The following is a 12,594-nucleotide window of genomic DNA, read 5'->3' on the forward strand; positions in this document are numbered from 1 at the left end:
TGATTTGTTTGGGAAAAAGTAATGCTAGTCTTTCTGTGGCTCATGACTGTAATCCTGTTCTCAGTAGCTGGCATTGACCCAGAGTCTGTGCTGTGTACACTTTTGCTGTCTTCATTTGTTCAATCTCACTAATTCAACAGATTGGATGCTTGATAGGTTTAGAGTATAATACCATAAAGCAAATAGATAGGAGATAATACTGTTCTGTAGAATTTTTATAACCAGCTTTAAGATTCATTTTGCATTCAGAACTCTGTGCTTTGCTATACACTGTGAAGTTCTCCTGCTTTTCTTCCCTGCAAGGAACAATCAGGAGCATCCACTAATGCATACTTACATGCCTGTGCAGGATATATGAGAGATGCAGCTACTAGTAAGGAGCTGAGTTCATTGGCCTTTTCTTCTTTGTTAATAGAAGGCCAGAGGAATAACTCCACAGTGAATGATAGAAATATGTGAATCCCTCTACCTATAGGGGCATGGCCTCAGCAGAAATCCCGCTCCCAGGTTCTTCATTTATGTCCTGGGGCTGATGTTCCAGTAAGGCAATTCTTGGTCTTAAAATCGCCCTTCTACGCTTCCCCCACAAAGTAGAGCAGATTGCTATTGAGTTAGACAATTCAGAGCTAAAGCTCTCTCAATCCATGTGTTCTGTCACAGGAAGGGCAAAGGGAGGGAGCAAAGCCAGCGTTGCATCTAGTTACAAAGCAAACAAATCAAAAAGGGATCACTCCTGCTAAAGCAAGTTATGTGGCTTGTAGCACCTGATGGCAGAATCCTGTAAAGGAAATGAAACAGTGAGAGGAGTAGACGCGGTACAAAATATCTGAGAATGCACTTCTCCCCTGTATCTCCATGTAAAAAGTGTCATGAAAATTAGAGGAAAAATCTCAGGAAAAAAATTAAGGCTTTGAGTTTCTCCTCTTAAAAAAAAAAGGGGGGGGGGAAGCATGATAGGGCAGTACAGTAATTATATTCTTACAGATTACAATAAACTGTTATAAAGAGGATGATAATTAGCTGTTGTGTGTGTTTGTAGTGAACAGTAGAAGAAGAAATCGGCTCAGGCTTGTGAGTGGGAAAAGTAAAGTGCTCAAGTGGGATACTTGCAGAGCTTACCAAATCTGTCGCTGGACATCTCTTAACAATACAATAAACAGTTCTCTGTAGGGATATGTTTATAATAAACTGTGAAGGAGGATGGCCTATATGACATAATGAGAACTGTGTTTCTGTGATATTTCACCATCTTTTCCCTGTACGAAAAATAGGTTCTAAACTGCTGTTACATTCCTTGTTCACTTCTATGGAATATTGTATGGTGGAAGATAGTTTTGTCCTTTCTAATCCTTCTCTACTTGTATTAAATGTAATTGAATATTAGAAGGAACATATAAATTTGTATCTGAATTTGCATGTTACAGCTGCACTTCAAAACCAGCTGAGAAAATACTCACCAATTAAGAGAAGCATTGAGGTTTTTTCCATGTAATGAATTGATAAGAAAGCCATGCATAAGTTCTGTTTACAATATTTGCAAGATAGGAGTTTTAAAAGAATCCTGGTGTTCTTTACTAGAGCACGTCTTGGAAGCTGTTTTTAGACTCCTGTATGTATTCAACTCATAGCTGAGAAATAAAAGTGATGCTCCATGTGGAATAATAGCCTTTAATCTTTGAGTTGGATGCAGTTTTACTGTGCTAGATGCATTTCTCTCTCATATTTAAGTCAATGAGAGCTTTGGAAACATACTGCTATTACAAAATGTGTACCGGGTTGGGACCAGTCTAATCTGTATTTTAGGGAAAAATAAGTCTTGTAAGATCCTGATGCCCATATTCATAACATCACTTTATCAGATGCTCATCAAGTGTTGACAAAACTGCTAAGAGTTTACCAACATTGCTACAGGCAGTGTCAACAATCTTCACTCTAAGGAACAGAAGGAATGGTACTATATATCTAGCTGGATGCTGTCTCTGGATCGAGTACCTCTTTTTACAAGACAGAGCAGGATTGGTGGCAAGCCTGGCATAGGAGGCAGAATAGAAGCTTTCTAAAATGTTAGTTTCCAGATAATACAATTATGGTTGAAATTGCAACTTGATTATAAACTTTTTGTTGAAGGGAAATAACTCTTCCCTACAGTTAGAAGCCTCCTGACACTTCTAAGAGGGTTGTCTATCACTTCCTTTCCCCTAGACACTTGGCTTGTGGCAATCAGGAAGGAGAACTTGTGTATAGACAAAATTTTGTCTTTGGGGGCTAGAGGTAGAAGCCTGTGGTGTTTGTTTTGGGGTTTCAGTTGATAAGCTTTGAGAAAGATTTAATGCCCCTGGGCCTTGTGAAGTAGGGATAATGGTGGTATAATAAGGCTAGAAATATTTTCTAATATGGCACAGTGCCATAAACAGCTTCTCACATTTCCTCTGAATAAGCCTAGAGCAGGTCCTGCTATTACGTGTATTCTTTTTGTAAACAGCAACAGAATGGAATTCAGTTTTCTGAATAGCTTGAGCCACTTAAAATATCTTCAGTCTCTTTTCCTACAGGCTCAGGAAAATGCTACAAATGTTAAGTGTTCAGTTACAGTAGCTTTTATGGTTTCAAAGACAAAAATTTTGTTTTTTAAGTAGTTAGCCATAGCATGGGGGTTTTCTTAGTGCTTTGAGATTTTTTTCCATGATGTGGAAGCACCACTATGCTGACTCACTGCATGTACCCAGAGAACAACTTTAACTTGCAGAACTATACAAACTAAACACTTGTTTAGGATTTTTTTTTATTTGCTGTTTGTTTTTTATAGTTGCCACTGCAAATATAGAATTTGTGGCCTCCTTCTGAAAAGCACACTAGAAATGGAATGTGAAACTATTTATGTTATTATGATTGAATATATTTCCATCAACTGTTAATAAAGCACTCTCTGAAGAGTGTGGTTTTGAGTTATTGATTTTTTGAGCATGAAATATTAAGAGTTCTTTCTATGTTGTGCTTTGGCATAGCTTTGGGTTTTTGTTTTAGTTACACAAGCAACTCATTATATAATCTTATATGGATGCAAAATATCAGTGTAAAATATTGATTTTTTTTTTTTTTTTAATATATATATAATCCTTGTCAAAATATTTTTGAGGGTTGCTCTAGTTTCTTTCTAATCCTATAAAATCAAGAATTTTCCTTTGCAAGCAAGTATAGCTAATGGTGCTGTTATAATACAGTACCCATGAAGTGCACTTTTGATATGGCATGCAAGGTGCCTCCTCCTCTTATATTAGGTGTGTTCTCTACCAATACACAAGCATTGGTAGATTTTCTTTTAGTATATTTTAGCATTGATATGGATGTGATACAAGTAGCAAAACAGAAGCTCTTTTGAGAAACTCTGAGGAGAGTATTTTGTACTTTTCACCAATCTTTCCCATTCTGAAATTCAGAATGTGTAAGTTGTCTGTCATCGCCTCTGAAATTTAAGAGACATATAAAAATGTCCCCTGTTAAGAGACCACAGGTTGAACCAGTTGGCTTTTATTCAGTCTTAAGCAATCACTAATTCTCATACATAAAAGTTAGAAACACATGAAAGGGTTGAATATTTAAAATGTCTGTAACTTTTTTTTTTTTAATATATGCTGGCCTATAGTTTTTACATCCTGTTCTTTCTTTTATGTGGTTTTATTTTTTTATTTACATTCCTGGTAAATGCATTTATTGTTGCAATTACTATTAAGAACTTTTTGAAATGTATAGATATTGGAAAATTGCTGCTTATAGTGGTCATACAAAAAAAGCTGCATAGTTTTTAATTTTTTAATTTCAGTTTTCTTTACTAATCTGCAATGCCTTTTTTTTTTAAACTCAGTACAGAGATGATGGGAAATTCAGAACTGTCTCCCGAAGTGGATGTAAATTCTCTGAATCCTCTGATTTCGCAAAATGTGGTAGACCAGCTTCTCAGCAAGTATATGTCAACACTTACTGTGAGTAATAATAATGCAAAGACACCTTCAGATGAGTTTATAGCTGCATTAGTGCCTCAGTGCTGTTCCTCCATCAGAGGAAACTAATGTGACAAATGTGAACTCGATACTACTTTTATAAATTTTCATATACTGTGTGTAGGTTTGTTTATAAAGTTATAATCAGATGATTTTATAGATGTAAATCATGACATTTCAAGGAAATGCTTTACAGACTGTATTAATCATATTTTATTAGAAAGGAAGGAATTCCAGTGTTCGTATGTCTAAATTCATAGTGCTAGTATGTTAGGTATTACTATACTTACAAGCCACTGAATGCAGCTTGGTCCCTATAGTAACTACATCAACATTTGATACAGATGTGATCTTTTCAAGGTAATAAGGATGTTCATGTTTGCCAGTTTGGTTCTTTTAACAGTCTTTTCATGCCTGTCGACTGCATGAGCATAATTTCCTTTTGTGGATGCCATTTCAAGTGCATCTTAAATATAAAGACACTGCTTCTTGGTTATCTTGAGTCACTGGATATTGGTCAACTACATGGCAAAAGAATCAGTCTGCAATTGTCAGGTTTTTAAATGTGTTTTTCTTTAAAAATCCACTGTTGATTGCCTCTGAGACTGGATATTGGGATAGTTGGAACTTTGGACTTGCTGTTCTTACATTGTTCAACTGAATTCCTACTCCTAAGTTTAGGAGCTCTGCCAAGCAGAGGAGGGAAAATTTTTGCTTCTTTGGATGTGTCAGCTACTAAAATATGTCCAGCAACAGCAATTACTTGGACTTGATACTCATCACAATAATATGAACCGATCTTGTTATGTCTCAAGGAAGTTATCAGTAGAGGCTCTGTTTCACATTAGCTTTACTAGGACTTTTATGCAAGTTTATTTTTCTTCAATTACCTTTAGGACAAAAAGAATTGGTTTATTTTCTCAAGCTACTTTTGGCTTGACTCAGGAAATGCCTTTGAATTAATTTTGTCCCCTCTTAAGATGAAAAAATATACCTATATTGGTTTTTCAGAAATGTTTTTTCCCTACGTACTGAAAAATAATATATGTAGAACATTGTTGTATTTATATTCTATAAATAAAATAAAGCAAAGCTGCTATTCTGTTAAACACGGGTGGTTTTCTTTTGCTGGTTTTGATTTTTGGCTGTATCTTCTTTTGAGGCAGAGAATACTGAAACTGCCTATTTGTTTCACAGGATTCAGCCTGATCTAATTTTCTACACATCCCCACTTACGCTTCTACTTAATTTCTTTTGATGTTGTGTTTAAAACTGTTTATAAACAAAATATTTCCCCAAACAGAACCAGTTATGAAAGTATTTCCTAATTGCGACTATCAATTCAAATATTGATGTTTAAGTCAATAAAAATATCTCATTTTCATGAGAAATAAAATGCTAATAGATTTTAACAGATTTCTAATAGATTTTTTTTTTTTTCCCCCTAAGCACCTCAGCTTGAAAAAAAGTTCTTGTAAATGATGATGTTAAGGTGAAAAATGTTGACATCCCCTGGGCTGCTGGCTTAAAAGATTAATTCTTCTTTGCGAATCATATCTCATCAGAGCAGTTCCGTGCTTATGAGGAAAAAAGACAGTACATCATTTCACATAATTGAAGATGGTACTGTATGTACTTAGCATATACAGCACTTGACAGGCCACTCACTGTAGTCAAAAAGAGAAGACGACGACTACAGGTCTGTGTTTGGTCAACAGCCTTTCTTGTGCAGGAAGATTGTAGAGCTTTCAGTTTCTTCCTTTATCCTATCTGCTGATAGGAGTTTTGACCAAAAGATACTGATTTCATACATTAAAAAATGTAAACATTTAAAAAAAAAAAAAAAAAGTACCTATTTTAGACTTTTTTGCCCTTTCTGTCCTTGCCTACTGGTCGTGTTTAATTTTGCATGGTAGGGCACATTAATATACCTGTTATGCATTGGAAAGAAGTATGAACCTTTATATTACTAGGGGTTCTAACTAAATGTGAACAAAGTAGAAAAGAGGCAGAAACCTTCAACCCTTTGAAAACAGGGATAATTTTTTTAGATAGACAGAAATCAAAGAATCCAATTACATATTTAGCAAACATGTTGGTCTTTACTACCTACTCTTGCAAATATGTCCATGCTATCTGAGTCATGCAAGTGATCAGAAAACTGGCTTAATCTAGTTCTATAAAAAGTTGTTCTTAATGTCTGTTTGCTGTATAATGTGCTTGTCGGATGGGAGGAGAGCCAACTATTGTATCTCCATCAGTGTTTTCTGTAGCACTTAAGTTCCAAGAAACACAACTCATTTAATCTAATCCTGGGGTTTTGTCCCCAACGGTAACAAGAATCAGTTTCCTAAAAAGTAGGTAGAAGGAACTACAAGCAGATATGTGCTAATTTTCCTGCATTAAGTATTACCCTAATTTTTTCAGTGGTTGAAGAATTCAGTTTGAAACCTAAAGCCTGAGACTTAATAAATGCTTCCAAAGTTAGTAAACATGTTGATTCTGACAAACTAACTTGCTCCTTGTGTTTGGAGCCCTCCCCTTCCAAAATGTGCCTAAGCTTCACTCAAATTACATCACTAGTTTACCAGTACTAACCTTTGTCAATGCAAATTTTAATTTGTCTGTTAGCTATATCCTGCAGGGATGACAAGAGCGGTCAACATTATCTGTTACTATGCCACTCTTCATTATGGAAATACCTGCTATTCCAGATATTGTAGTGGGGTTTCTTGTTGTGTTAAATTGAAAAATCTTTTCTTTTTCTTGGTTGCTTTATTTAATGTAGTCTAACATCATTGGATGGCTACGAAAAGCACTGGAAACAGATAAAAAAGACTGGGTAAAAGAAACTGAACCAGAAGCAGATCAAGATGGGTACTATCAGACTACGCTCCCAGCTATTGTTTTTCAGGTATAAGAGAACTTGGTTATTCTAGAAAATCTACAGAAGCAGTACCTGGATTTTGGGGGAATGGAGGGGCGGAGGGCAGGAACCAAACTGTTTAGAATGCCATTGTTTCTATGTCTGTTGAAGTATAGGGTTTTTTTCCTGTAGAGTTGTTAGTTGGAGCGGTTGTTTCGTCTGAGGTTTTTATTTGCCTTTTTCACTTTAACGCTTACAGACTTAGTTCTTTTTATGTGTAGATTGGAAACATATTTTTCACAGCCTATTTAGTTGTTATTTGTATTTAGTTAACTGATTTTACTTAGGCCTCTTCACGCAAATTTGTAGCATAAGCCTACCAGATGAGGGGTTTGTAAGTTATTAGAATATAGTTTGTTAATATGGTGCTGAGGTAGTTAGGCATGTATTTGTTCCTATAAATTATTCATTATACAAACATCTTAATACTGAAAAGAAAAGTTCTGTTGAAGATCAAAAATGTTGCTGTTTAAACTCTACTTCAGTTAACATTAATGCCTGTCCAAATTATTAAATATCCTCAAAACAGAAAAGATAAGGCTATTTCTAAGATCTTAACCAAAAAAAAAAAAAAAGAAAAAGAAAAAAGCCACAAAACCCCCCCAACCTGCACCACCCTGTTGTTGGTAGTAGAAATGGAAAGTTTTTAAAGTGATCTTTGTCAACTAGAAAAATGTCAGCTTATTATGCTCATTTTCTAATTTTTCTTTACAAATAGTGTGTTAGATACCTTCAATGAAAGATAGATGGTCTCTTCTTCCTGCATGTGTTTGCTGCTTTATTTTTTTTCTGGCTTATACCATGATTTTTGCTACATTCTTTCACATTTGTACTGGCGCCAAGGTTGACTTCATCTAATCCTTTTCAGAAAATGTGTGATGTCAAAGAACCTGATGGCTGATTGGCTCTAGTGTTGTGCTGTCAAAGGCTGCAGTGTTGAGATTCACGTAACAGTGGAACTTTCAAAATCATCTCAGCACAAAAGCAGCTCATGTTTCCACCCAGCTTTGTACCCTTCCTTTCCAGTCCCCCTCCTCTCAAACACTGACCCTGTAGGTCACCAGATTTTGTGGCTAGTTGTGTTTCTAAAGTTTAGGGGCCCCTTCTACTTCACTAATGTGAACTTACTACTTTGATATATGGGGAAAGCAAAGGAATTCAAGTTATAAGGTTATTCATTACTAGCTGCAGGAGCTGACCCAAGAACTTTGATCTACTGTAAAGGAAAACTCCTGAATTAGAAATATTAAGTACTTTTTGCTGAAGAAAGAATGCAACTGTTTTCAGTACCAGGAGAAAACTGCAGCATACATTTATGGTTGTCAATTTATTAATTACACTTATGGAAATAGTGATTTTTGGTTTAGTCAGCAGCAATTGTCTGGGCTTGTTTGAAAACAAACAAACAAACAAAAAACCCCAGCAAAAAGCATATGTAGAGCTGGTGCTAGTGAGAGTCTGCAACAAGATAGGAGTTCTGTCTTTGGTTTACCACTGATAAAGGCCTCTCTTTAAACTATTTTTAACTTAGATGTTTGAGCAGAATCTTCAGGTGGCTGCTCAGATAAATGAAGATTTGAAAACAAAGGTACTCCTTCTATGTCTTCAACAAATGACTTCATTTCTAACCAGGTACCATAATTTTTAAAATATAAATGCTTTATCCTGCCTCAGCCTCTCTTTGTTCCTACAATTCCAATACTTGTTTTTCCTGTGGATGTTTCTTTACTGCTTTGTCTTTCTCCTGTCACATCCATGCCAACCAAGCTTTTCTTCCCTTTCCTTTTCTTGCTTTCTTCCTCCTTTCCCCACTTTCACTGCAGAAGTTCTTCTGTGCTGTTGAGTGGCACTTTCAGTTCCTTTCTGCAAGTGGCTCTAATTTTTGGAGTCATGTCCACTTTCTTTTATATCTCAAATTTATATCTCTTTCTCATAAGGAAGACAGAAAACACCTCCTTGGCTGGATTCTGCCCAGAACAGAGACTAAACATCACATGAGCAACAAGCCCTTTATAAATACCTGACAGGCCCTTATGGAGCATTTGGTCCTACAGGTGTACTTAAGTTATTACAGATTTCTGTCTGTTTTAATGCCATTCCTTGTATATGTCACAGGTACAAAGATGAAGCACAGTTGTATAAAGAAGAACATCTTAAAAATCGTCAGTATCCTCAGTGCTATGTTCAATACATGATTGCAGTCATCAACAACTGTCAAACCTTGAAGTAAGTGTGCATGTTCTTGCAGTATTGTGAGAAAAGTAAGTATTGATATTTCATTTGTAATACTACATGTTCCCAGGACCTTCTCCTCTTTTGTATGCAAAGAGAGTTTCGGTTAAGATAGTTTAGCTGACTAAACAAAGACGACAGGTTTAAATACATTACTGTTTTAAGAGGCAGATATTGTGATTGCTCTTGCCTTTGGCAAGCCAAGCCATTGCCCCTCACTGGCAAAAATCCATTTGTTATTCCAAGAATTTCATTGCCAAAGAAAAATCTATCTTCAACTTTGAGAATTTAAAAAAGTAATTTCAGTTAGTTTAGCTGGGGCCTGCCATCTTCTCTTACATTTGATCTCTCACAGTTCACCTTCAAGCAGTGTGATCAAGGTGAACTGAACTGGAGAAAAGTAAATGTAGAGCTTGCTCTATTAAGAATATCAAAAGAGGAGAAAGAAATCCTCACTGCTCATGTTTCAGTGGTCAGCAATCCAACCCCGTGTTCATCTATATCTGCTGCCATTCTCAAGTCTACAAATCAGCAGCGGTTTGTTACCAGCATACAAGTAGTCTAGGTCGATCACTCTCAAATCATGCTGGGAGAGTAAATTAAGGCTTCCAAAGCAAGCAGCAAGCATTATTTCCCCTTGCAAAAATAAGACTGTCTAGTATGTCTCTTTCTGTGTACACACACTGAAAATTTAGTAGCAATGCAATTGTGCATCAGTGGATGATGAAAAGCATTGTTATTTGTCACAGAGAATCTATAAGCAGTCTGAAAAGAAAATACTTGAAAATTGAAATGGAAGACACGTTGTCAAGCAGTCATACAAGCATGGATGCAACTTTAGACATCATTGCCAAAGAAGGATGCTCTAGCCTGCTAGATGAAGTCTTTATGGATTTAGAGGTTAGAACTTCTTTTCCTCAAAAAAACAGAATTATTATTTTATAAGGAAAAATAATTCAGGCATGAAGTAGTTACGAAGCCTTTTGATTGCTAAACATATTTTATATGTGGTGTGCTAGTAAAATGCCGGTAAACGTCAGTATTGTTCTTCACTGCTATAGTTTGCATGTAGGAGACTGAAAGGTTGCTTAATTATTTCACAGGATGACTTCAGGCAGGTGCTTTGTATATAGTGAATATTTTCTAGCAGATTGTACTTAGTCTTGTACCTATGTAGTTGAGCTTTAAGAATTATTTGGGAAACTACAGCTGATATTATGTTATCATCTTTGTACAGGTGCAGTACACCTATAATTAACATAGTTAACTGACTCTAAAGGTGGGCCCCTTCTGACTGATAAATTTCCATGTTTAAGAATTCTAGCTGCTTGTATAGAATCCCCTAGGGAAAAAAAAGAATTCTTTTGATTACTAAAAAGAAATTGGGAGTATGGGGAGGGAGGCAGGGAAATTAGAGAAATGGTGGGGGCGAAGAAAGATGCTCTGGGACTTGTTTGATTTGTAATAATATTTTGAACTACTGTAAACACCTTGAATGACTCACAGTAAGAAAGATGTGGGAGCAGCGTTTATTTTAAACTTGGAGCTTTTAAACAAAACCTTTATTTCTCATTAACTAAGCTCATTGATTATGAGAAGACACTCCATCTACTCTAATGACCATTCTTTGAAATTCATTAATGTCAAGCTTCATGTCACTATTATCACTTATAAAATACTGTGCTCTAATACGTAAAGAATTTTTCCTCTGTGGAGAACAAAGCAAGATGGATATGTAGATGTAGAGAATACTGGAATTATGTATTGTGGAGTTCTGGGAAAGGAGTAAAGTGTATAGGCCACCAAGTTTGGTATAGGCACAGAAAGTTTGTGTGGCCATCAAAGAGGAGCAACTGAGTAGCCAGTAGCAGTTCAAGAAACCAAGCATGAAGTTGCATTATCACAACAGTTTAAAAGTGCCTCATATTTAAAATTGGAATTGTCAGCTCTTAACACCAATTTTGTCCTTGGACCCTAATTTTTTTATTTAGTGTAGACATTTAAATAGAGAATGTAACAAAGGATTTTAGAGAACTCATATGAAGCAAATGCTCAGGTTAGTGCAGTTGGTTTTACATACACAGCGTGTATGTCAGGGTAGCACTCTGTGGCAACTGTCATTCTGACAACTGATCACATAATTTTCCTACACTAACTGCTTATTCTTTTTGAAGGAGTGTAGTTTAGAAATGTGTGACACTTAAAATTGTCTCCTATTTTTTTGTAACTGCACTGAGATGATGAAAGTGTCAAAAATTTGTTCTGATCAATTGTTTGTGACTTTCACAGCCACATCTCAATGAGCTGATGACAAAGAAGTGGTTGATGGGGTCTAATGCAGTGGGGACTATCTGTGTCACTGTAGAGGATTATTTCAATGACTTTGCAAAAATAAAAAAGCCTTATAAAAAGGTAGGTGCAAAATATTCTGATACTTTGCTAATGGACTCTGGATATCATGTTGGTTTGCAGTTTCTGAACATGGAATGAAATTCAGAGTTGGAATACAGAAATCGGAATTGATTCATCACTGGAAATGAAAAGATGTTCATAATCATATTGCAATGATTCTAATCTAATATTAGACTAGAATATTCCGAATCTATTATTTCTCTCTCATCGTTTTTGTTCACAGCCATATGATATTGTCAAAGACAGACCAAAGTTGCAGGATTTAGTCCAGAAAATGTATTTGGCATGTTACTAGATTGTATTCTTACCAGCTTGTACTTTTCTACCTCTCCTCAGACATTTGTAGTCAGCTAAAATTAGCTCTTCTGAAACTAGTTTTGCTGACCTGTAATTACTTTTTTTATAAATGCACTTTCTGTAATTCCTAGTTTTAATATGTACAATGAGGCATAGTTAAATTGGTGCCATAAGGTTTAACAAATGCATAACTCGTGTTTAAAGTGCTGTTACAGCAGCATAATATGGTAGGTTAGGATGTGTCCTTTTTTTTTTTTTTTATCCCTTCCCCTGTGGTTTGTCAAAGTATATCCATATTTCTCTGTTATGCTTTAATCTTTGGTGGTATTGTTCTTGTTTTTATCTTTATTGAATTAAAGTCAGTTTTGGGTAGTTAAGATAGCATGTCTTAAATGATTCCCTAAGATTTAGGAAATACCTGAAGCTAGTAAGATCAGGATTTAGGTGAGGTCTTTGAACAAATCCTTACTAAGTAGAAGTGCGTAAAAGACAGTCTCAAAATCATACACTTACTCTTTCTTATTTTAACTCTTAAAGAGATAGAGGAGACTGCTCAAAGTTCCTCTGGCAACCTCTTAACCTTCAATATTTGCAGATCCTAGAAGCCTTACTATGTAAGTGAATAATATGCATTTTCAGACCAGAAAAAGTACACAAAAGTTTAGGCTGGTCCCAGAATTAGTCTATATCCATGGAACAGTTTTATTTTCCAGATCTGGTTTGTTACTG

The 12,594-nt window shown here is 35.7% G+C and overlaps 1 protein-coding gene across 3 annotated transcripts in view; it reads left to right on the forward strand.

Moving 5' to 3' along the window:
• Positions 1–12,594, forward strand: part of EXOC3 (exocyst complex component 3) — a 28,280-nt gene that overhangs the window by 10,988 nt on the left and 4,698 nt on the right. For all 3 annotated transcript variants that reach the window (XM_075494187.1, XM_075494188.1, XM_075494189.1), the window contains exons 5-10: positions 3,863–3,980; positions 6,787–6,912; positions 8,456–8,556; positions 9,040–9,150; positions 9,906–10,056; positions 11,446–11,568. In XM_075494187.1, coding sequence (XP_075350302.1) covers positions 3,863–3,980; positions 6,787–6,912; positions 8,456–8,556; positions 9,040–9,150; positions 9,906–10,056; positions 11,446–11,568 — 730 coding nt within the window. The remainder of the gene's footprint in view (positions 1–3,862; positions 3,981–6,786; positions 6,913–8,455; positions 8,557–9,039; positions 9,151–9,905; positions 10,057–11,445; positions 11,569–12,594) is intronic.

The sequence above is a fragment of the Mycteria americana genome, chromosome 2 (assembly GCF_035582795.1).
Source record: "Mycteria americana isolate JAX WOST 10 ecotype Jacksonville Zoo and Gardens chromosome 2, USCA_MyAme_1.0, whole genome shotgun sequence".
Taxonomy (NCBI): domain Eukaryota; kingdom Metazoa; phylum Chordata; class Aves; order Ciconiiformes; family Ciconiidae; genus Mycteria; species Mycteria americana.